General features: G+C 46.6%; 8 protein-coding genes across 8 annotated transcripts; 5 read left to right on the top strand and 3 right to left on the bottom strand.

The window, feature by feature from the left end:
- The first annotated feature begins 764 nt into the window (after window positions 1-764).
- Window positions 765-1,800, top strand: F4822DRAFT_70831 (pre-mRNA branch site protein p14). Its single transcript, XM_051463874.1, has 5 exons — window positions 765-1,184; window positions 1,275-1,298; window positions 1,357-1,419; window positions 1,498-1,625; window positions 1,687-1,800. Exons 1-5 carry the CDS (start codon window positions 1,147-1,149, stop codon window positions 1,785-1,787), a joined length of 354 nt encoding a protein of 117 aa, XP_051309033.1. The 5' UTR covers window positions 765-1,146; the 3' UTR covers window positions 1,788-1,800.
- Window positions 1,801-2,809: 1,009 nt separating this feature from the next.
- Window positions 2,810-4,597, top strand: F4822DRAFT_70824 (vacuolar membrane protein-domain-containing protein). The gene is made up of 2 exons (XM_051463873.1): window positions 2,810-3,761; window positions 3,820-4,597. The coding sequence occupies exons 1-2, from the start codon at window positions 3,234-3,236 to the stop codon at window positions 4,450-4,452; spliced, it is 1,161 nt and encodes a 386-aa protein (XP_051309032.1). The 5' UTR covers window positions 2,810-3,233; the 3' UTR covers window positions 4,453-4,597.
- Window positions 4,598-5,768: 1,171 nt separating this feature from the next.
- On the top strand, window positions 5,769-6,977 carry F4822DRAFT_434376 (uncharacterized protein; the record flags this gene model as incomplete). Its single annotated transcript, XM_051461997.1, has 2 exons — window positions 5,769-6,478; window positions 6,947-6,977. The coding sequence occupies 2 exons, from the start codon at window positions 5,769-5,771 to the stop codon at window positions 6,975-6,977; spliced, it is 741 nt and encodes a 246-aa protein (XP_051309031.1).
- A 67-nt stretch (window positions 6,978-7,044) lies between these two features.
- On the bottom strand, window positions 7,045-9,016 carry F4822DRAFT_70615 (uncharacterized protein). Its single transcript, XM_051463871.1, has 2 exons — window positions 8,658-9,016; window positions 7,045-8,600 (listed from the first exon to the last, which is right to left on the bottom strand). Exons 1-2 carry the CDS (start codon window positions 8,852-8,854, stop codon window positions 7,337-7,339), a joined length of 1,461 nt encoding a protein of 486 aa, XP_051309030.1. The 5' UTR covers window positions 8,855-9,016; the 3' UTR covers window positions 7,045-7,336.
- A 1,730-nt stretch (window positions 9,017-10,746) lies between these two features.
- F4822DRAFT_70633 (chitin synthesis regulation, resistance to congo red-domain-containing protein) lies at window positions 10,747-11,600 on the bottom strand. Its single transcript, XM_051463872.1, has 2 exons — window positions 11,287-11,600; window positions 10,747-11,228 (listed from the first exon to the last, which is right to left on the bottom strand). The coding sequence occupies exons 1-2, from the start codon at window positions 11,460-11,462 to the stop codon at window positions 10,913-10,915; spliced, it is 492 nt and encodes a 163-aa protein (XP_051309029.1). The 5' UTR covers window positions 11,463-11,600; the 3' UTR covers window positions 10,747-10,912.
- Window positions 11,601-14,285: 2,685 nt separating this feature from the next.
- Window positions 14,286-15,931, bottom strand: F4822DRAFT_70559 (ADP-ribosylation factor 1). The gene is made up of 4 exons (XM_051463870.1): window positions 15,450-15,931; window positions 15,229-15,301; window positions 15,135-15,154; window positions 14,286-15,039 (listed from the first exon to the last, which is right to left on the bottom strand). Exons 1-4 carry the CDS (start codon window positions 15,497-15,499, stop codon window positions 14,631-14,633), a joined length of 552 nt encoding a protein of 183 aa, XP_051309028.1. The 5' UTR covers window positions 15,500-15,931; the 3' UTR covers window positions 14,286-14,630.
- Window positions 15,932-17,836: 1,905 nt separating this feature from the next.
- On the top strand, window positions 17,837-22,398 carry F4822DRAFT_419917 (DNA-directed RNA polymerase I subunit RPA2). The gene is made up of 2 exons (XM_051459655.1): window positions 17,837-18,484; window positions 18,537-22,398. The coding sequence occupies exons 1-2, from the start codon at window positions 18,020-18,022 to the stop codon at window positions 21,795-21,797; spliced, it is 3,726 nt and encodes a 1,241-aa protein (XP_051309027.1). The 5' UTR covers window positions 17,837-18,019; the 3' UTR covers window positions 21,798-22,398.
- A 547-nt stretch (window positions 22,399-22,945) lies between these two features.
- F4822DRAFT_440459 (Di-copper centre-containing protein) lies at window positions 22,946-25,149 on the top strand (the record flags this gene model as incomplete). Its single annotated transcript, XM_051462754.1, has 4 exons — window positions 22,946-23,246; window positions 23,302-23,432; window positions 23,513-23,779; window positions 23,834-25,149. 4 exons carry the CDS (start codon window positions 22,946-22,948, stop codon window positions 25,028-25,030), a joined length of 1,896 nt encoding a protein of 631 aa, XP_051309026.1. The 3' UTR covers window positions 25,031-25,149.
- Between the last annotated feature and the right edge of the window lie 1,843 nt (window positions 25,150-26,992).

Here is a 26,992-nt window from a genome sequence, read left to right as displayed (position 1 = left end):
CGCGTGCAGTAGAGCCTTTCTTACCAATTACATACCTAGGTATGTACCCTAGTATCTCGTTATAGTTCGGCATTTAAAGTTTGCACCGGTCTTAATCTATGAAACGGCTTCCCCTACCCGATGACGATTTAAGCACCAGTAGATAACAGTCAGCCTCGCACTTAGGCGCGTGTTGTGTGACGGAGAATAAGGCGTAATCGGAGCTCAGAGCCAATCCGGACGCTTCGGAGTGTGTCTCGGAGAACATCTCGGAGAAAAGTTTCGAGAAGAGTCTAATATCAACACAGGTGGCTTTGTTATCAGTCCCGCATATGAAGAAAAGAAGGAAGTGTAATCTGCATCCAATTGCAATCGGTGCATACTATCTGTTTGTGCGAGCGTAATGATCAAGCTCTGTTGGTCTATAGCTAAGTATTTCTTGACTGACGTAGTAGAGAACAATGCACAACACATATGCAGTGTCTCGTTGACAACTAGAACCCAATTCATGTGCGCCTTACCTCTCTACGTTATGTGCCTGGGTAGGTACATCAACTTCCTCGTGGCAACTGATTGAAAGCGGGGAATTTCTAGCAAACTAAATTCCTCCTGATTGTATGGCAACCAGTCATAGGAGCAGAGGAGCCAGGCTTGAGTAACGTAATTGCCGTTAGGTACGATAAGTAACATAGAAAGGGATGTTGCGCAAGTTTGGAAAATGGTCAAATGACGGTGACGACAGAGTGCTCTTTCTTTGGCTACGTTTTTTCTTATACATAATCTTTAGGCTCGGAGAACTATAAAGAAGAACGGAAATCTGCATTTTATTTAGTACACACTACATACATCTACTAGGTACCTACTGCGCACCTGCCGTAGCCTAAACATTCTGCCAAGAAACAAAAACAGATAAGGCGTAATTTTCGTCACGTGCCCCAAATCTCGGTCTTTAGCGTGGCCTAATCCGATTCGTTCCGTAGGCCAGAAACGAATACTCCCGTCCCCCAGAATTCAGATCGACTCCTCCAAAACGCAGCACACGCCTCTTCGCCAATCTTGAACACCTAAAACAACCCCCATTCATCACCACCAAATTGACTTGGACTACCATCCAACAACCTACCACCACGACCTCGAGAACGACCAACTAATTGTCTTCATCAAGATATGAGTCGCGCCGGCAAGATTGCCCCCGAGCAGCTCCCGTAAGTTCCCTCTTTGACTCTAATCCTGTTTCGCCCCCCAAGGCGCCTTGGCATGTCGGTTTTGATGCATTTGCTAACCTTTAAATCTAGAATTTTGTTCGTGAAGAATCTTAAGTTAGTCCCAATGACCCTCGAATATTGCCTCCCGACAGTTCTCTAACGAATATTACAGCTACGAAGTATCCTCTGACGCGCTTTGGAAGCTCTTTGATCCCGGCGAGGACGGACTTATCCGGTATGTCCCTACCGAATAGCCACCTATCATATACATATACATATACATTTAAAACTATATCTTGCTGACTATATCTAGCCAAATCCGTCAGGGTATTTCAGTCGAAGCAAAGGGAACCGCATATGTCGTTTTCTGGAATGTGATGGATGCGAAGAACGCCCTCGAGAAGCTAAATGGCTACAACTTCCAGAACCGTTATCTTGTCGGTATGTTTCACACCCGGCCATCACGTGTATTTCCATTGCGGTTGACTAACATATTATGAAGTACTATGGCACCAGCCAGAGAAGACCCTCAAGTCGAAAGATGACCTCCAGGCCCGCAAGGATAATTTAGCGCAGCTCAAGATGAAGCATGGGATCGATTGACAATTAGACGGGCCTGCAGACAGACTTCAGCAGACTAGAGGTCGTACCTCGTCTGCAGTCCCGTCTTCTCCAGCTTCTATCACTTCTAGCTCGAGTGCTACTACCTCCACTACGACGTCGATCAAGAAGAATCCGACATCGGTGGCGAAGAATAAGAAAGACAGACCAGACGACGTCGTCGGGCATGCCCGCAAGATCGCCTTGGGCTTCGTGCGCGGCTTTCTCCCACAGAAATCCAACAAGCTATGCATGACTTAGCCGTATTGTACAGAATCGCCTGCGCGGACATATGGACATACGGTCATGGCATATCGGATCAGGGAAGCGCAGGGGATCAGCCTTCACTTGGCATGCTACCCCTTTACAATTACGAGTCGCTCTTTAGGTTTACCTACAGAACGCAGGAGACGTTGAACAGATTGATTCATGATTGATTTGGTGGCTTTATGAGATGGGAATTATGCTACGGAAATTATCCGGCGTTGCGTTGACATGGAGAATATTATTATTCACGGTTCTGAGGCTTTTCGGCCTCCTATTTGAGAATGCAAAAGACCATTCTGGCTTGATATTCTCAGCTGAATACCGCTTGATTTCGATTTGTGCCATGGTTATGTTATGTGAAGTTGCTAATTGGCCTGCCCTCATAATCATTGTAGTCGTCGTACGTGGCCTAATGCGTCCATCGCCCAGTAGCACCTAGGTTCTTCGCCACTTGATCACCACCCGCTTTTGTACTCCTGAAAATCCCATGTTGTTTGAGTAAGAGATTGAAACTATCTGTACAAAAAGCGGAGTGCTTAAAATACACTGGCAGAAAATACATGATGAGTGGTAGGCAACCATATCGGAGAATATGTGGTTTACCGTTGGAGTTCGGGGCGTCTAACGTCTGTTATCGAGTACCTTTCATTTACGCTTCTATTGAGTAGCGCAAGAGGTATATGTCTAACATTTAATTATGCTGCCCCTAATGACTAAGTGGGGAAGCCTAGAACGTTTCTCCATACATAAACCATCTCCATTTTAGTTAGTACGGTGCCATAGCATCATAGGCAGATAGGCATAAACTTTACATGGGAAGGAATGAAGCTGAGCGGCTGATCTTGTGTGGCTTGTACCTAATCACTTCATCCACCTCACCACTTTCTGTACTTTCTGTATCTACCACCGCCTCGATTCTTCTCTTCTAATTCCCCAACAGAATCACCAACATTTCCTCTTAAATTTCTTTTTTTCCTCTTTGTATACTAATTAATAGATACTGACCGCGCATGCATTGTTGTTTGTCCTAATTTATTAGCATAAAGTCATCCGATTCCCAGCAGGAAACACAACCATATTCGAACGAACCCTGGCTGGAACCTAGGCGTCGATCTTCCTTCCTTTCTCTCCCTCTCGACTCCGAGTCCCTCTTCCGTCCTGTGTACCAACCACAGAAAGTCGATGTCTTTTTCTTCTACAGCCATTAATCTCGTCCAACTTGCTCGATCCGCCATACCTACAGATACCCCTAATGCAGCAATAGGAGTCGATCTCCCTTCCCCTACCACCGACATACCTTCACTCCTTACTACTACTGCGACGTCAATAGCGGCTGCCGCGGCCACAACAATGGCCGCCCCGGAAGAGGGCCATGGAGGAGATGGCGGCGAATGTCGACTAGTCGGTCCTTTTGCCTTACTCGTGCAGCTCGCGTTGGGTGGATTAGCTCTCCTGTCTCTCGTCTACAAGCGGTGGAGGGAACGGCCCCAACGACCGGTCAAAATATGGTTCTTCGACGTGTCTAAACAGGTATTCGGATCGGTTTTGGTACATATCGCGAATGTGTTCATGTCGATGCTCACTAGCGGCCGGTTCTCTATTAAGTTGGATCCGGCCAATGTGCAGGCAGCAGAGAGGATGCTTCGAAGAGACGAGGACCAATATACGCCAAATCCCTGTTCCTTCTATCTGTTGAACTTGGCTATTGATGTAAGTTTGGCGCGTGCTTCTATACAAGAGTTGGGACTAAAGACTGACCCTATTGCAGACTACTATCGGTATCCCTATTCTCTTAATCCTCCTCCGCGTCACCACCGGCCTAGTAGCATATACTCCCTGGGGAAAACCACCAGAGTCGATTCAGTCCGGAAATTATGGCAGCCCTCCTAGCGCATGGTGGTGGCTGAAGCAATCCGTCATATACTTTTGTGGCCTGTTTGGCATGAAGATTTGCGTCCTCATTATATTCCTGATATTACCATGGATATCACGTGTTGGAGATTGGGCACTGAAGTGGACGGAAGGCAATGAGCGTGTTCAAATCGTATTCGTCATGATGTTATTCCCTCTCATAATGAACGCGCTACAGTACTACATCATCGACAGTTTCATTAAGCTGAAGGAAACAGATCACGAAAGATTACCGTCGGAGGATGGAGATGATGGGGATCCCTTCGATGACGCACTCGTGGATAGTGATGACGAGAGTTCAATTAGTGGGGAAAGTAGCCAAAGTATGAAGCTTTCGAGCTCTAGGAATTTCAAGAAGGCCGGAAGAAAGGACCAAGATGACCGCGAAGAGTACGATCCAGACTTGGATGGCCAGACCATAATAGGGAGCAGCAGAAGTCAAGAGGATAGGGGAAAACCATTGCCTAAGGAGTTAGTTCCTCCTGAGTAATATGGAGGTTGCTTTTTTGTCATACCTTAGCATGGGAAATGTACATTGTTTGCATATATTAGTAGATATTGGGTCATTATAAATTTGCTCCAACATTGTTTGGCCTGACCGTATTCATGTGTTTAAGACGTTCAAAGTGAATGGGTTAGTCTCTAGAGGAGATAATGGTATCACGTAACTTGTTGCCGTGTAACTTCATTAGGAACCAATACAGGTTTTAACTGTATTCAATGGTAACTACCTGACATGGGTACTACTTGCCTCAATTCTTGTTGAATTTTAAGGGTTATGTGAGAACAATGGACTCCATGTAGTCGTGATATACCTCTTAATATCTTCATCTCGCTCTTTCGCCCGTCGGGTTCGAAAAATACCTATGTGACAATGACAGGAGGTGTTTGTAGGCATATTGTTGTGGTAGTTTCCTCTTGAAGTTACTCACTTATTTAGGTACCCAGGTAGGTATATAACGTCCCATATCCGTCTCATTATCTCTTCATAGTCGTAGTCCTCATTGTGTATCACCCCTACATTTATAATGCCCCCATAGTCGTTCTCACTTATGTGCCATTGGTTGGTGGCTGGCTGGCTGTGTAGGTGCGATTACTCCTATTTCATAACATTCTTGTATTCAAACTCATACGTAGTCGTCATGAAGTCTTATCGCGTAACGCCCCTATCTAAACGCACGAGTACTCGTGATTACTCTCATCGATCAATATTCCCGTATTCAAACATATACACTGTTATATATCAAATTTTGCATTGAAAAATAGTCTACGTCTATAATGATGCTGGATAACATGAAGGTATTCACCAGACATGACTCTCTTTCCATGACACTTCACTAAAACTCCTAGCAGTAATGATATAAATAATGAAGAGATGCACATTGTACATCTATCTTAATCGATAGATACCCTCTTTCCTCCATATCTATCTAACAACCTGTTGTTTTGCTGCACAATCCAGGACGTTAATCGTCGAGCTCTGGTTGGCTCCTGGTTCCTTCAGGGGATTTCATAAAATTGTAGTAGGCAACAACTCTACTAATAGGGCAGTGGACCACTCAGGTAGGCGTAAATAATTGTAATTGTACCTTCCTTCCCTAAAAAATCGGCGAGTGCTTTCCTGCTGGTTAGGAAATCCCCAGCTCGGCGCCCACCATCCTGTTTTTTCTTAAATCGAGTCTACAACAACACTTTCTCGAACTTGCTACCCATACAACATCATCACATCTCCTCCCTTTGCCCCCAACCACCAACACAACGACCTTCTTCTTTTTTTAAGCTTTTTTTAATAAAAAAGCCATCATGATGTCTCCTGCTCCCTCCCTCCCTGGTGCGGTGCAGTATATGCGCTGCATCAAGTGCAGGGCAGCATTTGCCGTGGGCTCCGGCCCGGTCTCCCAGCGAGACCAACTTTGCCCAGTTCACCGCTGGCTGGAGGGTCTACCTCCTCCCGGTGAGGGCCTTTCCGTTCTCCTCCCCCCCGCCGCATCTTTTGGCTTTGCCGCCGAACACGCCACCGCCGCCAGCACCGCACTTTCCCTCTCTGGCGCCGGACCCGCTCTTGCCCGCCTTCTGCCCGTTGCTCCCGTTCCTACCGGCTGCCCCCGAGACATCTGGCGGGAGGTGCCGGTCTGGCAAGTCCTCATGAGTGATCACCTCGATCACTACTTCTTCGCCCTGCCCGCCGAGCCCGAACCAGAGCCAGTCTTTACCGACCAGCTCCCCCCCGCCGCCACCGCAGAGCCGCCGTCCGTCTCGCCGCTCCCCGACGAGAAGAAAGAAAAGGACGAAGAGGATGATGCCGATGAAGAAGACGGCGAAGGCAACGAAGGGGAAGAAGAAGAAATAGACCCAGAGGCCCCCTACGAGGAGACCTCCGACACGGAGTCAGAGGAAGACCCCTCCCTCTACCCGATCGACCAGTCGGAGGTCATCACGCTCTTCCAGGAGCGGGCCGAGGCATTCCCTTCGGCGGCGGAGCTCCGCCAAACGACTCACCAGAATTGGTTGTTGCCGTGGCTCTCACGCACGCACACATACACATACACACGCACACGAACTTTTCTTTCGTCGTTGCGTCGTTTCCTTAGCCATCATCATCGACGGGGACGGAGGCGTTTGGGGTGGTTGTTTTTGTGTTTTTTTTTTTTTTTTTTTTTTCTGGCGTTAATGGAGTTCTTGAATGATACCCAGGAGTTGGGTGGGTGGAAGAGTTGAAGGGTGGAGGGTGGAGGGAGGAGGGTGAAGGTGAAGGTGAAAGGATGAATGGAAGGGAGGGAGGGCTGGTTATTTATGTTTTTTTCCTTTAGGGTTTGTTGCCCTCAATAACATCGTTGTATGCCCCAACCCTACGTGTCTTACACGCATCGTGAACATTGTTGCCTGGAGCTAAAAAATGTGTATGCGTCTAAGTGACGATGCGCGTTAAACCAAAACTTACGGGGGCGGTCCCCTGTAGGTATTAGTACTAACCCTCTCAACAGCCACTACATCGTCACAATAGGGGTTAATTAGGGCAAACTCACTGGCTGTCCTTGACTTACGGGTACGTGACTAGGTACACAAGCACCTAACCCTCAACACCTAACAAATAACACAGATATAACACACGAAACCTGGAATCTTAATATTCAATTGTACAACGAAGCTCTATTCGAATTCCATCATTGCTATGTAGATAGATGATCGTTCCCGAGCGCCTTGATTGTGGACCGAATCGAATCCAGCGGTAGTAAACATCTCTCCCGAAGTTGTCGGTCCTATTAAATGAACCATAGAAGTCTTTCTTTTGTTACACTATGACGAGTAGACACCTAGATACCTAAGTCAACTCATTATTACTCATCATATCACATTCCATTCCAGTTATCCTGCTAAGTTGCTCCCCCCTGGGGTCTGTATGTACGGTAGCCAGGATAGGCCGTTCCTCCATTCGCTGTCTGTGTCGTCGTCTGCTGTTGTGAGGCCTGCCCCGGGGCTGTGGGAGGTCTGCTGTAACCGGAGTTGAAATCAAATCCGGCACTGTTCTGGAGGGGTGGCGATTCTGGTGCAGACGCATCTGAGTACTGGTGCTCGTGGGTTGGTTGCATCAACGCTCGGTTAGAGCTGTCTGAGTACTGTCTAACTGGCGCTGGGGGATATTGTCGGTAGCTGTTGGGTGTCTGTGTTTGCGATCGCTGGGGGTACTCAAAGCCTATTTGAGGGCCGGGAGATCGCATACGCGAGGGGTTGTTGCCATAGCCATAAGCTCCTTGCGGGCCAGGTGATCCCATTCGGGAGGGGTTATCATACCCATTGGCACTGGGCGCAGTGCGGTAACTGGGCGGTGCGCCATAAGATCCAGGGGTGCCGCTGCGTCCGTACTCATCGTTGTACGGTCTGGGAGTTCGCGATTGCGGGTAGCCCTGATTCTGTCCACCATAACCGTTGTTGTAGTCATTGTGGGGTGTTCGGGTTCGTGCTCCAGCAGCCGCCATACCGTATCCTTGGTTCATGTTGTCTTGTGCAGCCTGTCCATAGCCATTGTAATCATATTGATCATATCCTTGTCCGTGGTTAGAATAAGGATCCGACTCAGCATGACCAGCCGCCATATATCCGTTGGGGCCGTTCTGTCCTTGCGGTGGACCGTAAGGGCTTCGAGTATCGGGTGAAACTGGGCTGGGTGACGTTGCGTTAGGTATGGCTGTGTTTAGAGAAGGATTTTGTGTGGCCTCAGGTTTCTTCAAGGGCTCCATCTCGACAGGTTCATCCTCAACCAATACCTTGTGAGACTGCGCGCCCTCCCAGCTGGGCATAGCGGGCAACGCGTCTGCGTCCTTCTTACCACTCTCGTCAAATACGGCGTACTGGGGCGCAGAGGAAGCAGCGGGCGGCGGGGGTAGGCTTGGCGTCATTGGCGCCTGTGAACGATAGGCTTGGTTTTGTTCATGGTGTGGTGGGATGAATGGGTCGTCGAGATACTTGTGTCGCTTTCCTCTAGGAGGGTCACAGCACCCACAGCATTCACCGCAGCACTTGAGACAGTAGCAGCACTCGCAACAACATGAGAGGCCGCAGCAAAGGCATCGCGCGATACACCAAACGATGGAGAGGATAATTAAACCACCGATAATAATTACGGCAATTACTGGCCATCTATCGAATTGTTAGTATACGAGAACGTAGGATTTAGGGAGTAGGACTCAATCGTACTTGCAAAAGCTGGCTTGCATACAATTATCCCAGCTAGAAAAAGCAGTTTTCGCGTCTTGAATTCCATTCTTGACCCCGTCAATGGACTGACGCTTGCCTACGGCGGCAACAGCGCTTCGCGCTACAAGCTGTATGAACGCATCTTTAAGGCTGCGGTCTTGGAGACTGCGCTCCATTAAGACGCCGACGTGCGGCATCGCGTTACTCCTCCAATTCCAATTTCAAAATATGTGTCGTGCAACTCGTTCCGAACAAAGGTAGAGAATCTCTCAATTCTTCCGGGTATATTATTTGAATAACCAATTGTTACTAAAGATCCATGGCATAAAAAAAGCGGTGGTCAAGTATTGATCCCAAACCCGTGGGTTGTAGCACTGCCTTGTCGCTTAGAAGCAAACACTCCAGTCAATCGGTAAAGCGTCGTTCACTCGGCCCGTAAAATCACTCGGTATGAATTTCAGTATGACGGTATTTCCACTCGTGACTCGTCGTATCGGTTTGTATTTTTGTTTATCTGAATGAATGTTATATGGAAGTCGAGTCAAAGCCAGGAGTTCCACTCGTTTTCCTAAGGAAATGAAAGGACGAAGATCAAAGGGGGTTGTTGTCGATATTATGGGAAAAGGAACGTCAGAATCGATATTATTAGGTTATATCGACTCAAAAAAACAAAGAGGTCATAGGCATGGAAAAGAATACCATACCCTTAGTTGACCTTGGGGAAGAAAATGAGTGTAAAGATATTTTTTACATGGTGGTTGTAGTAAAGAAGGCTGGATGAAGGGAGGTGGGAAAATAGGTAACGAACTGATCAAGGTTACAATCCGCAATCTGAAATGGGTAAGCGAGTTCTGTGAAGTGCTGGGAGTGCTGTGACTACTGTACGTGGTCCCTGGAAAGAAATGTGGGGGCGCCTTCGAAAAGAACGGCAATTCTCAGGGCGAGTCGCAATTAAGCCAATTAAGCCTGCTACTTAGATATGATGGCATGCAGCGAAGAGATTGCCTAAAGGGAATCCTTCCAAACGCCTATAGCGGGACTCGATAAGGTGACTTATACCCTCTTGTTCAGTTTTCGACATTGCATAACCCAATCACTTTCAATTGTAAAGTACGATAATGATAAGATTACCATTATGTCATTTTCTTTTTACATATACACAAAGTATTAAATTCATTTACTCTATATTAGATGTCGGAATGTTCCTTCAATTAGTACGCAATCTCCTAAATAAGACTGAGGTAGTATTTGGAGGGCTGTCATACGGGCGCTTACTATAACAAGCTGCGCCGCCGCCCAAATCCTCGGCATTGGGGGGGTGTGGCGTCAGACTATAGGTATCTTGGCCCTCAATTATATACGCCGTGCTACCGCCACTAATATAGTTATTCAAATAGAATCCCAATCACTGGTGGCCTTATTATTCGTACTGAAACTGCATTTCCATTCCCCTTAGTACAACATATTTGGAGATGTAAAAAGTCTTTAGGTTTAGTACAGTGACGAATTCTAGGCTGAGGCGAACGAAGTGGAGGAAAGTCCCAAACTAGAAACATCGCAGGTTCACCGGTGTAGTACAGATGTGGGTTTGCGGGGTTAAGTGTTGGCGATTTTGCGCGTGCAGCCTCCACAGCGGGAATTGCTGCAATGTTGAAACTCTCCAAGCAATTGGAGCTTTTCTTGGGAGTCTCACGTGGGCCCGCTACGTTTAGGGTAACATTAGATAGGTACTCATTCAATGGGCATTTTGTAGGACTAGATCTATATAATTATACGTTTTCTTTCCTTTTCGGATACGATACTTGAGTGGAAGGTAGTGAATTACCTTCTTTATCGATTTTGTAGCACCATCACATGGAATGGTTTTCCCACATCTATATAGCAAAGGTTTGTTATTGCTAAACTGCGAATTATACTGTAGCATATGGGCCTCCGAAGTGAAGATCTAGACATACTCGTAGGACAGCCCTAGAGTCAGTCGAATTGCATAAGGGTTATACGTAAAGCAGTAGTATCTGCTACCATAACTGCAAAAGAATGTGCACTCTTGTTCACTCGCAATGCAACATCCACAGGACTTTGTAAACATACTCCTCATACCGAAATTATTTCATTATCAGCACCAACTAATCAGTCGATTGAGCTTTTTATCTAACGCCTCATTCATACCCCAAAGCCGACCAATCTGATTCGCATGTGATGTCTCATTCTCATTCCATATCGGTCAGACCCCTCTCACTTCCTTCACCGCTAGCTTATCGGTTGGGTGGCGGGCCCTCAGGAGGAGCGTAGTCGTTCTTGTTAGCATTCGCGTTGTTGTACACGTTCTTCGGGGGCTGCACGACGCCTTCATGTTGACCGTAGTAACCGTCGTTGGGCGAGAAAGTAGTACCGGTGTATTGATTCTGCATCGGGTAGGATTGTCCGGGCGGCGCGCCGTAGGCGGGAGGGGGATTGTTGTTGTAGCCTTGAGGGTTGTTGTAGTGGGCGCCATCCTGTTGACCAGCCATCCAACCTGTACCGTACATAGGCTGAAGTCCTTGGCGTCTACGACGACGGGAGTTGACGCATCTGAATTCGTTGTTAATAATCGTTATTTCCCAGGTCTCGCGCTCAATAGAATACTTACGCCCATATAAGGAAGATAGCTAGGACGAGGACAATAACCACGGCCGCAAAGATCCATCGTCCATACCAGCTCCAAGCACTGTAGCAGTTGCCATATCGATCACTGTAGTAACTGTTGTTGCAATATCTGTCTCGCTTCGCGAATTGGGCCGCGAGTTGATCGATTAAGGGCGCCATGTCGGTTAGACGATGCGCGACGAGAAGAGGAGGTGATGGTTTGTATCGGAAGTTGTGTGTAGAAGGAAAGAAAAGCTTCAATTTGTTTTCGAGTGTACTGGTAATAGGTGTATGTTCCAAAAAAGGAATGGGCGGAATCAAGGTTGCTAGGGTACGCTGCGAAGTGACGTTGGGTATATGTACCTAAGGTACCTAATTGGTTGTACTAACGTAGGTACGTAGATCGAGGCAGGTACTCTACTACGTATGAACTGCGTGGAAAGTAGTAAATTGATTTTATAATAAAATAGTTGAATAGAAAATTGATATATTCGGATGTGAAACATTCAAGAGAGGAGAAAAAAGAAAACGGTGCTTCCTATCGCCTTTATTGGAAAAGAAGCAGCTTAGGACAAGGAACACGCAATACGATGCATGACTTACTTGGCTGGGAAGTTGCCGGGTCCCGGCTGGAAAAGGGTTTGCACCTTTGCGCAGCTTTTTGGTGCAGCTTGGCAAGTGGAATGATGACTTTTTGGTGGCTGTGTACGCGTATCTATCGAACGTACTAGAGCAGACCTGCATGTACATTATAGGTATGTGTAACCCGTATTTACCGTATTCCACACGCGGGATTGTTCCCGACAGGTACTTTACACGTACCCCGTGTTTACCGTACCCAGCCCGTTGAACTTTGAAAGAAAGCTACTGCGGCGCAGCAAAATGTCAATTGGATTGGACCCACGAGCTTTTTAGCTTCGATGCGGCGATGCTAAAATTCCAAATATCGAAATCTTTCGCAACGAGATTCTGCACTTGTCCGTTTTTTCCTTTAAATCACCTGCTTTGTGTCACCGGTGGCTGTGGGGACCGTGGGAAATAACGAAATGGATCCCTCTCATACCGCTGACTCCGCAATCAAGGCTGAGTAACACAAAAGTCCTGAATAAGTTGGTAAGAAATCTCAAATAAGTCAAGCCTGATAAATAAGTCTAAAATCCTACCGCATCTTTAAACTGTTATGAGTTCTTTTTGCGCAGCTGAATACCAATACGCTAGGACTTCTATTATACCTACCCATTCGTTAAAAGATCACCAATATTTACACTGTTTATGTCTAGGATGAACGATAATATGATGCATCTCTTTTTCGTTCATGCGTTACTCTCCCGATATTGCGATGCTAATAAACTGACAATATTACGCCGAATAGTAAGAATACAACGTGCAAGCTTGCCTTTTACCCGTTTCAACGGTAAGGATAACATGGCTCGCAGTTTTACAGCCTCGATGTCATTTTTCAAATCATTTGCGCCTCGATTCCGAGTATCAGCTTTTACTTCTATTTCTCTCATGTCTATCCTTGCCTACCTACTATCACATTATATTAACGATGATGTTTCTATTATGTTTGCGCACGGGTTCCTATTCCTTATCGGGAAGCTTAGTTAGCTTATTTAGAGGCAGGGCTAAATAAATGCTTGCTCATCTGAAGTCGAGGATGCGACAAGAAGCATGATACTTCAAAAGAGTAAACTTGCATTTTTTCGAGGTCCAATGAAACAATAATTTGGATTATAGTCATCTCTTAATAATCTCATTCAAGTTCCGTCAATCAGGCTCCCAATTAATCCAAACCGATTCGACAAGAAGTACTGTCGCGCTCGTGGGCATTTCGCTCGCTCAGCTAGTCTAGAACCCGAGATTGACGATCAGTTGCTAAGTTGAAGGGGACGGAGGGCAGCAGATCCGGCGAGCTAATGATATGCGGCCACGTCAAAAATCTCCGTAGATTTCATATCATGGGCCCATGGCATGCCGCCCTTCAACACACACATACAACACAACACACATACATAGCAGCACACAACTACGGCCCTCACCCCTCGGCTCGCCCGCCCTGGTTTTCTTTCTGAAATAGGGCGAAAATTCCAAAAAGGAAAAAAAGGAACAAGAAAAAAAAGAAAAGGAAAAGTAATAAAAGGATTTATATACATGACTTGCTCATAAGATCTCTACCTATCTTAGATGTACTGACCGCTACCCCCCGTAGTCTTCAACAAGTAACCACTTGACTACTCATATGTATTCTTGGGTATGTATGTAGTAGAATGCATACATCTCATACCCACATGCTCCCTGCTGAGGTACCTGAAGTCCACGTTGCGCTGTCCATGGTCGCCTTGCGAGCCAATCATTCCCCTCCCATCGCCTCGACGCTGGAGGGTTTGCCAACTCATCATCGCATCAAATGTGGTCTGTGTGTAGCCTTCAAGTATCGCTCTTCCTGCACCTCTCCTGTCGTCGACGTTTTCTCCTTTCTCTTCCTTACATTACTGCCTCAATTCTGCCTATGAAGTGTTTGTCTTGCTATCCTTCCTATTTTTTCTCCCGTTGCGCCCGAGTGTTGTCCTTGTCGAGCGACGGGCGCCATGTCGATCTACATATTTGTTACGCGCACCTTACTAGGGCGACTAAGGAATCCCTCCTAGGCGCCTAGCTGGGCGCATTTTCTTCTGCGCCCTCAATTTTTTTCACTAAATTAATCTTTCAACAAGCGTCGAAGCGTCGCGCATATTTCATATCATTATTATATACGTCATGTGGCTTTTAGTGAAGTCGTCAAGTCATGATTGATTTGGTCATAAATGCACCTAACTACACCGATGCTTTCTTGCTTCTCCTACTTTGCATATCTGAACGTCTAGCAGCCTTCGCCGTCCAAAAAAAAGATCCCTTCAACGTTGACAAGAGAATCCAGCCAAGGAAAAACAAAACCAAAAAAACGTATCGCATGTTATCCTGGTCCTTCTAGCGCTTCGAATTCCGAAACCGTCGACTCCATCTCCAATGGCTATGCAGTGTTGGGATCGAATAGACGAGGCATGCGAAAAGAGAAGAAACACTAGAAGGTGAGATCCGAGATAAAGAAGCACACTGTTGGTACAGTCGCCTCCAAAGTTAAGCTCGCGAGAGATGATTTATATATTAGGTCGTCGCCGGCCGAAAGTTGAACCGTCTTTTACATCCCATGATATCATTAGCGTCGTGAAAATGCATCGAAAGTGTCGCAAGAGCAGAGAGAAGCCCCGGGAGCAGGTTTAGCGCCCCGACGGCCGGAGAAACAAATTAAAAAATAAAAAATAAACAAAAAAAGGAACCAAGGCGCTGTGTGGAGCGGGGGTTGGTTTATCTGTTAGCCCATTTCATGAGCCATTGAATTACCGCGTCTAGGTTGGTCTCCTCTTTCGCACTAATCCCATAGCAGGAAACCTCGCGATGCGCTATACTCTTGAGATCTAGAGCATCTATGAGCTCATCCACGCTGAGTTTAATGTGGAGGTCAGATTTGTTGCCGAGCACGAGCAGAGGGATTCCCTCAAGGCTAGGTTGGGACATTAGGGCATGAAGCTCTTCTTTAGCCATCGGCAATAGGTCTTGATCTGCAATATCGACGATGAACACGATCGCATTCACCCCGCGACAGTACCTCTCCCACATCGGCCGAAAACGAGGTTGGCCGCCCAAGTCCCAACATTTAAGTGTTACGTGGCCCCGTTGCACACGCTTCATGTTGAAACCGACGGTGGGAATAGAGCTACACAACTTGTTAGTCAACCCGCAGACAGCCATGTTTGACGTTCGACAGTGTAACGGAATCGTCAACGTTATCAGCGAGGATCTCGTGCTTACTCGATCGTAAATTCACCACCCTAAAGAGAGAGGATATGGGTTAGCGATAGGTCAAAAGAAAATGGTGGATAAGTTGATGATCATGTATGCTTACCGACAGGACGCGAAGTAGGGAAGTCTTCCCAGCATTCTGCAGACCTATCATCGTCACATCCATCTCGGTTGCCCTAGTCACGGGCTGTCAGTATAATGCACTAAAGCCATGGTTGACGATGGCGTCGTTGGCATCGTGATCCAGTGTGCGCACGCAGATACGGCGGTGAGCAGCACAATTTCGCGACCCCGCGCTAAGCGTAGCTTCGTGAACAGACTTACCAGAATGTTCTGAGCAACCAGTCGTACACCTTTCGAAATAACCCCGCCATCTTGTCTGCGTGAAGAAAAAAAAACACTACGATTAATCAGTAGCAGAGTTGTGAACTCAGTGATCGTCAGGGTGGTAGAAGACGAAGATATTTTTTTTTTTTCGTAGGCCCACGTAAGGCTGGGTAGGTTGAAAAAACGCGGTGGGCAGAGATAACAATGATTGGCGAGTTTGTCTCAAACAAGAAGTTTAAATAGTTTGCGCTTCAGCTTGCTTGCTGAGATTAAAGAATAAAATGTCTCGTATGACGATGAGCTGCGATGTGTTCTGTCGTAGCGCTCGCGGCGGGTGAGTCGGGTCCAGGCGCAAATTGCGTTCGGTGAATGCGAACACTATCTAGGTAGCTTCTGGCGGTGGTGAAGGTACATGCAACATTTGATGAAAGATACAGTAGAAGCGGGATGAACGGTGACGCCTGGACGGAGGGTCACAATTCCCCACCACGGAAGATCGCACAAGCAGTTATGAACTTATGATGCCCCGTGCCTTTGACTGGGACGTGACCAGGTGGGAGGGATAGAAGGCCGACCTTGCATCTGAGAGCCAGACAGCGGCTAGGAAAACTGGGGTTTCATTCGTCTATTTCGACAAGGCCAGTCAATTCCGGACCACAATAGTTCCAAATGGGTTAAAGTCGTAGTGGTGGCAGTAGTGTGTGTAAGGTTCTGTGTCTGTCAGTTTACTGCAGATGCAGACGAAGACCACTCTGTAAAATTAAATGGGTGATGTGCGCGCGGAACAAGCAGCTTGATAAGCGGGAGCGGATGGGAGCCGCGAGTATGGGGAATTAAGATGGTCGCTATTGACCGGCCCGGAGCGAGCGAGCGAGCAGTTTCGTATGTAGACGCAACAAGCTTGCTTGAAAAGGTATCCTTCAGGTCCCAGATTGCTAGACTCGTTATGTTGGGGATAGCTTAACGAAAAAGTGGATGTAAGACTTGTCTAGCAAAGCAAAGCCTGCAAGGTAGTGGTGGTGGAGGAATACCTCAAGTAGCCGTTGAAGAGAAATCGGGGACAAAACGAAAACAGTAAGGGCTTATGCTCCCTCCCTCTCTGTCTCTTTTTTCTGTGTGGAGCACTGTAGAAGAAATGGTAATCCAAGTCCCTCTCTTTTTTTCTCTCTCTCTCCTCGCAACTTTGCGCCTCGACGTTTTCCCGAATTGCTACTCTAGCCGCCTCGGAGACCCGTCACCTGCTCGGGCGGGTAAGGTATTCCAGAGCGCTCCCCCACACCCAGCAGCAGCTAAAACTTATTGGGTCTGTTATATCTTACGTATTTGCTCGCTAGGCGGATACTTCACTTTCCCCAACGCTAAGTATTTTAGAAGAGCTCTCTATTCTTCTTTCTTCTTTAAGACGTGAGCGTAGGAAACCGAACGGACCAATTCAACGGAACTGCCTGGTACGATAATACGGTTCGTTAAACAATCGGCAACAGGGTATGAGCGCTCGCGGGTACGAAGGATGCGGCAGGCGATAGCGGCCGGGACATTCGACGGGGGCCGACTTGTTTGCAGCGAAGTTAACGAGGTGAAAATGGTAGGCTGCGGTTTAAGGTCCCAGAATTGGTCGGGTCTCCCCAGATGTAGAAAACAGACAACCACAAATGAGGTAAGATACGATACGGCAAGCCGGAAGTGGGAGATATGAGAATGTATGTGGATTTGTTAAATCCAGGACCAAGATTCGAAAGTTGCCTACCAATTACCACTAGACGGATTCGGATTTGGGACCAAGGCAGGCTGCCTGCGGGATCATCCAAAGCATGCACGGCAGACGGCGTAAGGTCGGGTTGGGCTGCAAGACTGGTGCAGGATGACAACAACACAACCCATGTAGGTCGCACCCCGTGCCTATTGATGAGATGAGTGGTTAAGAATTAGGGTGATGTAACTATCACAATGGATGATAGCTATGCAATAAGGATCTATGAGTTCCTGAGTTTTCTAAGCACGAGGCAGAGTAGTTTCGGATATACATCTGTTAATATGCATATGGAGCTTGAGAGAGAAAAAAATATGAAGACATTTGGAATATTAAAAAGAAGATTGGATCTAATGACCCTAATGATATTACAGGAGGTAGGAGCTATAGGTTGCTATCGAAAGAAGGTACATAGCTGCAGCATCATGCCCCCAACCAACAACGGTAAACCTTACCATCAATGCCGATGCCTGGGCGGATCGAAATGGAGCTCTAAGGGTCCGAGGTCCCCCGCTAAATTAGAAGGTAGATCCATCTGATAAGCGTTTATCGATAAGAATCAGGTGATAACGGTGCTCATGGAATCAAATTATTTTGGACGATAAGGATTTTTTTTTTCTTTGTCGGCTTCCATCCGTCAGTATAACGACGAAATCGAGGGGTTGATTTCACTGGGTCCCAGCAAAAACGTGGTGAAGCTCAAGAATTGAGCTGCCCTTATTTGGGAATAACCATCAATACTATTCCATTATTTATGCAGGAAACCAAAAAAATTCAGAAGCCCAATTGAAAAACGAAATACCCTTCTACTGCTATCATGGCGCCAGGACCAACCAGCACGAGCTGGGATCACGAGTATAACACTCTTCGCCGAGAAAACCTTTTCAGGAACCCCCCGTCCGATCGCTCTGCATATCCTCTCTTGCAGGAAGCCGTAAACCCACATATCGAATCTTTCGACGCCCTCTTTGGCAGCGAGGGCCTGCTTGTCCATGGGCTTGCCGACATTGGCACGAGGATATTCTTAGACGGAGATGAACGCGCTCCACTGGCTGGGAAAAATAAGCTGAGCATAAGATGCAAAGGGATACATCTTCAGAAATCGCAATTACCGCCCACCAATAAATTTGCTGTCAAAAACCGAGAAATCCTCCCGGCAGAATGCAGAGAACGACATGTATCATATAGAGGGAAACTCTCTGCTACTTTTGAATACATAATAAACAATGGTGATCCGAAAGAATTCACCCGAGAGATTGGTCAACTTCCAATCATGGTGAAGGTAAGCTCATTAACCCCCCCCAAGTTATTCAATTCACTCATTTGTTCTATAGTCAGGTTACTGCCACCTCAGAGACAACAGCCCGGCGCAGTTAGTTGCGCGCAAAGAGGAGTCAGAAGAACTGGGAGGGTATTTCATCGTGAACGGTATTGAGAAGATAATACGACTTCTTCTAGTCAACCGAAGAAACTTTCCTTTAGCGATCAATCGTCCAAGTTTTACAAATCGTGGTCGGTCCTATACACCTTACGGTATCATTCTTCGGTCAGTACGACCAGATGAAACCTCGCAAACAAATGTCCTCCATTACCTAAACGACGGTAATGTCACCTTCCGTTTCTCGTGGCGAAAAAATGAATATCTGGTCCCAGTTATGATGGTCCTTAAAGCACTTGTGGAGACAAATGACCGAGAAATTTTCGAAGGTCTGGTCGGTTCACCTGATTCGAAAGGTGTCGAGAACACATTCCTTACGGATCGCGTCGAACTCTTGCTACGAACCTACAAAACATACGGAATTTACACAATGGCACAGACTCGAGCGTATCTTGGTGAAAAATTCCGGCCAGTTTTAGGAGTACCTGACACATTGTCGAATTATGAAGTAGGAACCGAATTTTTACGCCGAATCGTCCTCGTCCACTTAGGGAACATAAATGTTACCGAGCAACAAGATTCGGACAAATTTCGCATGTTGCTATTCATGATCAGGAAGCTCTATGCCCTGGTTGCTGGAGACTGCGCAGTAGACAACCCAGATGCGGTCCAAAATCAGGAAATTCTTTTGGGTGGATTCCTTTACGGCATGATAATAAAGGAACGAATTGATGAATTGCTCTCGGCAGGGATACGGTTGTCGATGCGAGAATATATGAGGAAGTTCCCGGGGAGATCATTTGCTTCAGATGAGTTCGCCAAGGATTTTCCTATCAAAATATTCCAGAAGGCAAACGAGAATGTCGGCAACGCCCTCGAGTATTTCCTATCAACCGGTAACTTATCAAGCCCGTCTGGTCTAGACCTTCAGCAGGTATCGGGTTTCACCGTTGTTGCTGAGAAGCTCAACTTCCTTCGTTTCATTAGTCACTTCCGAATGGTGCATCGAGGTAGTTTTTTTGCTCAGCTCAAGACCACAACGGTACGAAAGTTGTTGCCTGAGTCCTGGGGCTTCCTTTGCCCTGTACACACTCCAGATGGTTCGCCATGTGGTTTACTTAACCATCTTGCACATAAATGTAAGATTATGACTAAGGCTGTCAATGCTTCAGTAATTCCACAGCTAGCCGCCGAGCTTGGCGTCGTCGATACTTCATCTGCTGCTACGGATGAAAGCGTTGTGGTTATGTTAAACGGAAAGATTATTGGCTGGTGTCACCCATCTGAATCGCGCAGAATCGCAGACACGTTTCGATACTGGAAAGTCGAGGGATCCCATGGTGTACCTGTGCACCTGGAAATTGGTCATGTCCCATCTTCTAATGGAGGATCCTACCCTGGCATATATATGTCTTCCGAGCCAGCTAGAATGGTCAGACCGGCCAAATATCTCCCCTTAGAAAAGGAGGATTTTGTTGGCTCCCTTGAGCAGCCATATATGTCTATTGCTTGTACAGAGCAGGAAGTTGTCTCGGGAGAATCAACGCACGTTGAATTTGACCCTACGAATATTCTTTCTATATTGGCAAATATGACCCCATTTTCGGACTTCAACCAATCCCCAAGAAACATGTACCAGTGTCAGATGGGTAAGCAAACAATGGGAACACCAGGGACGTCCCTTGTGCATCGAACAGATAACAAGATGTATCGTCTTCAAACAGGTCAAACACCTGTTGTCCGATCTCCGCTACACAATGCATATGGCTTCGATAACTTCCCCAATGGCACAAATGCCGTCGTCGCTGTCATATCATATACTGGATATGATATGGACGACGCTATGATATTGAATAAATCGGCACACGAACGAGGTTTCGGACACGGAACGATCTACAAGACCAAAAAATATTCCCTCAAAGACGAAAGTCGTACTAAGACAGTCAAAAATGTAACCAAAATGTTTGGCCACGCTGAAGGAGCTGGTGTGAAGGGGTGGACGAAGACGATGATAGATGAGGATGGTCTCCCAATTATTGGACGAATGGTTCAAGAAGGTGATGTCATTTTTGCTTATCACACGGTCTCTGCGGATTACAGTGGTAATCTTGTGAACCGTGACGGTGTCACCAAGTTCGAGAAGTACAAGGACTCGGAGCAGGCCTTCATCGAAGAGGTTCGATTAATCGGCAGTGAGCAGGGTAATGAGCCTGCCCAAACGATATCGATTAAATTCCGTGTCCCTCGATCACCAGTTATTGGTGATAAATTCTCGTCACGTCACGGCCAGAAGGGTGTCTGCTCGCAGAAATGGCCAGCCATTGATATGCCATTCTCAGAGTCAGGCATTCAACCAGACATCATCATTAACCCTCACGCCTTCCCCTCCCGAATGACAATCGGTATGTTCGTGGAATCACTAGCCGGAAAAGCCGGCGCACTTCATGGGTTGGCACAGGACTCAACGCCTTTCCGTTTTGACGAGGACAACACAGCCGCCGACTATTTTGGCCACCAGCTTATGAAGGCTGGTTACAATTACCACGGAAATGAGCCTATGTATTCAGGGATCACTGGTGAAGAGTTGGCTGCCGATATTTACATAGGCGTAGTATATTACCAACGGCTACGACACATGGTTAACGACAAGTACCAAGTCAGAACAACAGGACCAGTAGTTCCCACAACTGGCCAACCGATCAAGGGCAGAAAACGAGGTGGTGGTATCCGTGTGGGAGAAATGGAACGAGACGCTTTATTGGCACACGGGACGGCATTCCTTCTTCAGGATCGTCTCTTCAATTGCTCGGATTACACACCATCGTGGATCTGCCGTAGGTGCGGCTCCTTCTTGTCAATACAACCAACGGTGTCTCCTTTTGTCGGCAGAAAGAAGACAGTCAATGCCGTTCGATGCCGGAGCTGCGCAACTCGCCTTGATCAGATCAATGACGTTGACCTTACCAAGTTAGCGGGTGAGATATGGGAAGACGGACAAGGGAACCAGTGGGTCGGAGGTGAAGACACGACGAAAGTAGCAGTTCCTGGTGCTCTAAAGTACCTTGATGTGGAACTAGCGGCTATGGGTGTCAAATTAAAATACCGAGTCGATCCAAAGGATGCTCCACGAAAGGGGCCCTTATTGCAGACAAACTGGACCAGTATTTCTGCGGGGAAGAAAGCAAACAGCCTTCCGCCGGCCATAGCGGCCGCATAGACGGCCAAATATGGAAATTTGATAAAATACTAGTCGCATTAGACGGAGTTGAGAGGGTCTTCGGGTTTGAAAATGGACAGTTTCGGTACCAGTAATACAAACAAATAATTGATTTTCTAAACTAAGTATATATCCTAAGGTCGTTCTGGAAATGTCTTTAAATTGGTTATTGAGGACGTCGGCTAGGTACTGTCACATCGCTAGCGACACGACATGCAAGTAGCCGGCGTGATGACCAACTACCCAGTTTGTCTCAGAACGGCTACCTTCCCGTGTATCCACGCAAGCAGTCATGCGCGGCGCCGTTCGTTCAAGTAATTTGCGTGGCTACCCAATTGACGGGCCCTTGTTATGAATTCTGATAGGTGTTCTGGGTTTAATGATGTTGAAAAGTTTTAAGGGCCAGCGTCCCTTCAAACGCGGGTTCCCATCTTATTACCAAGATACCCGCTGTCTCCTATGAAGAGTAAAGAGATGGGATCCGAATATTCATTAAGATGGAGCAACTGACCGTAAAATATAGTATCGATACCTAGGTAATTACAGCTACTGATAATTTTAATTACCCCAGGCACCTGCCTCCTGCCTCCTGCTTTCAGAATTTAAGCGTTTGTAAGAGGGCGGTCGTCGGCAAAAGGGGGAATCGCGAGGTGACCTCATCTCGCTGTTTCCCAAGATTAAGTCCAATCCGAAGCAAGATGCAGGCACCAAACTAAGGACATTACGATCCTGAGTCGATTGGTAGATGCCTACCTCCTGCCTCCCCCAGGTACCTCCTAAAACATAGATTCTCAATTCTTCTCAATTCGCAATTTGAAGGTCTAGACTTCCTTTCATCGACATAATCAAGTTTTTTTTTATTAATCATAATATCCCCGTTGTCATCTCATACCTTCTTCGCACGTATTGTACTAAAGACCATCCACCAGAGCCGATTTACTTCATTTTCTTTCGCCTCCCCAAAGGACAAGTTAATTCTACCCTGCTTTCTAATTGTTTCTTCTCTTCAATACTCCTGCCAATATTTTGCATCGGTCGTCTTCGCGTTGTACGACTTTGCTTCACAATTCTTCTGTATATATCTAGGTACCTTAGTAACTCCGGGATCGTGCTTCACCAGAGAGATTGCGTCGGATCGAAGGATCGCCATGTCACTCATTTATAAAATCTGCTTCATCGCCAGCTTTCTGTTACCACTAGCCATCGCCGACCTTGTCCACCCAGGGCAATATGACTACGGTTTTCATGCAGACCACCGCCTTCGAAAGAGAGACCCATTTCAGTCTCATATTATTACAGGCCCTCCCCGCGTCGATGGTAAAATACCACAAAGACCAGATATTCGAGACTTGCAAAAAGACGAGGACAAGTGGAACCTATATCTCCTCGCTCTTAATTATATGCAGTTTACCGATCAAGATTTACCATTCTCGTGGTACCAGATCACAGGTACGCCAATGAAAGCTAGTATCATGTCTTATTGTAACTCACGCGTGTATGATAGGGATTCATGGCGCCCCCGCGTTGACTTGGGGAGATGTTGAACCAACTCCTGGCAACGAACACTACGGATATTGCACACATGTGTCTATTATCTTCCCTCCTTGGCATCGCCCCTACCTTGTTCTGTACGAGGTATGTTTCAAATAATTTAACCAGTTTTACGTGTCATCCTTGGTATTCCCAATTCTGAAACTAACGCCACCTGGTACCAGCAAGTCTTGTATAACATTATCCAGTTCATCGCTTCACTATATCCACCTGACCTCCAAGACCGCTTCCAAAAAGCCGCGGCAGATTTTCGAATTCCTTATTGGGACTGGGCTGCTACACCTCCCGATGGAACTAGTGTCCTTCCTCTAAGCGTCGGTGGTGCATCCAGCGTTAATGTATCTGGACCGTATGGTGTCCAGAGTATATCCAATCCGCTGTTCAGTTACGTATTTAAGCCATTTAACGGGTCGATTTTCCCCGATTTCCCAGTAAGACCGACTCCTCCAGATCCAAGGACTTGGAAACTAACCAGGTTATTAAAGTATAACACATGGACCGAAACGAAAAGAGCACCGCGTCCGGTGAATAGTGCCAATGCGACCTCGAATAATTCATTCGTGGCTCATGCGCTAGATACTCACCTGCCAAGTTTCCAGCAACGAGTATACAACCTACTTACCAATTATCCGAATTATACGACTTTTAGCAACGAAGCTTGGATCCCCAACGATAACAACGGTACTTGGGATTCGATCGAGTCCATCCACGACTCAATTCATATAGTTGGAGGAGGTGTCTATGGACATCTTGCTATCATTGCCTATTCCGGATTCGATCCGCTCTTCTGGTTGCACCACGCCAACGTCGACAGGATCTTTGCAATGTGGCAGGTTCTTTATAATGATTCATACGTCATTCCTCAATCAGCTGTTTATTCTTCCCATACTACTTCTCCTGGAGAAGTGGAAGATTCTCAGACGCCCCTCACGCCATTCTTCTCCAACGAAACACACTTTTGGACGGCAGACGGAGTACGAGACCTGGAGGTTTTTAATTATACATACGCCGAGGTAGCTAACAAAAACCGTACTGAAGTTATCGCCTCGATTAATCGTCTATATGGGAAATCTAGCCCAGCTTCTATGCTTATGGAGCTTAGTAAAAGCCAGCAACACAGCAACAAGCACGAAAAGCATCTAGGTCATCGAGGGTTTCATAGGACAAACGGATTATCATCGAATAGTCACGCGCCAACCCGTCTTTCAAGCGCGATTTTTATCGGCGATAAGTATCGTGAATGGATCGCAAACATACGAGTCAACAAGCATGCGATGGGCGGTTCATTCTCAATTCATCTCTTCTTAGGCGACGTCCCATCTGACTCATCATCATGGCCAGTAGCGTCTAGTTTAGTCGGTAGCCTTGGAGTCTTCGCTCATAAGGGTTTGCACGGTCGAATGTCTGATCGCAGGATTTCTGGGACGATCCCGATAACCTCAGCCCTGGTAGGTATGGTGGCATCTGGAACCGTACCAAGTTTACACGCAGATGATATCGAGCCATTCCTGAAATCCAACCTCGAACTCCGAGTGTCTCTTGCTGATGGTACGGTGGTCGATGCTCACGAAGTAGACGGACTTGGTATAACGATCGTCAGCTCACTGGTCAGGGCTCCGGTGTCAGAAGCTATGCTTTCAGAATGGGGTGAAATCGAGAGTCATTTTGATCTATTTGCATAGGCAGGTCGAGTAAACATGTCCAATTCCGAAGGCTTTAGTATGTGCTTGGGATTCCTATGGCAGAAGGATTGGCTATCTTGTATGAGATTGATTTCCTATAGCACACTTGTGGCCAGACCAGATAAAGGGGAGTGGTTTAATGTAATTCTACGTACAGATACCCTAATTATCTTGATGTTTGTCAATAATTATCAATAAATAACCCTCGCTCCCCCCAAGCCTCTACTAAGAAACCATAATGCTACGCGAAGCGAAAGTAGATTTTAAATATCTAAGTGTTCAAGCAGTAATTAGTCATATAACCTATTGTTTATGGAAGGTAGTTGCATATCGTAGATACTCATACTTATGTTTACGTCGCTGTAATTTGCCCGTTTCTGATTGGATATTCCGTTGGTAAAGTGCGTAGACTAACTACCAGTTCCTTCTTTAATCTCCGGTTACGACTGGACGGACCATTTGATACTAGTAGTGGATTCATCCTGGTTCTGGAACATTTGACTCCTAACTAAAGAAGTCGGAACCAAAGGCGTTCGCGGCTATGGTGGCTCATCGTAGCGGGCTATTTATCAGATGCTGTTTCGAGAAGACCGCCGGGTGTCATCTCGATGGCTTACTAAACACGATCGTATCCGCGAAAGAGAATTTTCGCAAACCGTCGTATTTCCGATGCTAAGCTTCTACGATAACCATAAACACGAGCCCTACTTCGCGGCTGCCTTCCGTGTCTAGTGATAACGATAGAGTGAATATATTGAAACCCCAGTTTCGATAAAATCGTGTACATCGGTCCGAGGGACTGGGCTTGCAGCCAAAGTTTCAAACCTGGATGATATTTAATCAAAGCGTTGCATAATATGTCTGAAGAGATGCAGCCTTAGTTCAAAGCTGGTTGAGATAGATAGATGACTAGGGCCGCTAGATAACGTACTATACACGATACCATTGCGTAGGTGGTAGAAGAAGTTGAGACAGTGAAGGACCCCGTTATGAGGACTATTCAATCGGGACGTTTGAGTGGATCGTGGGGATCAAGCTCTAAGACCCGTTCAGCCTCATCAACACGATTATATGTGATGCCATCGATAGAACAAGTGACTAGCGCAGGGGTGTGTCACAGCGTTTCGAGATCTTCCAAACGCTAAACACTTCACAATTGTGAGTTATCAAATGGAAGATGACAACTGCTGACTTGTAGGTAGTGGACGGAACCGACCGAGTCTTACACCGGTTCCTGGGCGATCGTAGATCGGTGTACGTACCCCGTATCGCATAAGGTATTGGTTGCTGACCTTCCCGATATAGCAATTGGCCGTTAAGAGTTGACACGGACCTTCACGTGAGGCGGTTTGAGGATTTTTTTTACGCACGTACGTTTGTGTGCCGTGTGCCGCTACCTACTGATTACATGGTTTATTCGAAATAATATTTTGTCATATCAAAGATAACATATTCGCCACAATGGAGTTTGGCAATTGTAAGAGATGAACGAACATAGTTAACCGTTTATTTTAGAAGTGATCTCGAACATAGTGAATGACTCTTTTCATATTTGGATATTGTGTAAGATATGAATAGGAATGTAAGTCAATTTGAGTTGACTAGGTAGGTATATATATGTATGCTCTTCTCTGATGTCATCTCTTCGGGATAAGGAAACAAAAAGGCAAGACGTAATTCGCGAATCGTTCGCTATTTCTTCTTTGCGTCCTTCGATCCGTCTTGGGGTGCACTTGCCATCGAGAAGTAACGTTAAGAAGGTATGTACGGTGGAAGGCAAAAAACCCTAGGCGGCGGGCGGTCGAGCTTATCTCAATCGTACGGTAAAGTTTGGTACTGGGAGATGGAATATACTAGGGGGCAAGGGGTATACCCTGCCTCTCCAATTCCCTGGGACTCTACTCGACTCCACTTACATCCCACGCTAAAATTTCCTTTAATGATTGGTACAAATTGTGGATC

Source organism: Hypoxylon trugodes, assembly GCF_022578975.1.
Source record: "Hypoxylon trugodes strain CBS 135444 unplaced genomic scaffold F4822scaffold_11, whole genome shotgun sequence".
In the NCBI taxonomy this organism is placed as follows: domain Eukaryota; kingdom Fungi; phylum Ascomycota; class Sordariomycetes; order Xylariales; family Hypoxylaceae; genus Hypoxylon; species Hypoxylon trugodes.
The sequence above is the reverse complement of the archived record's forward strand: the minus strand, read 5'-3'. Positions and strand labels throughout refer to the sequence as shown.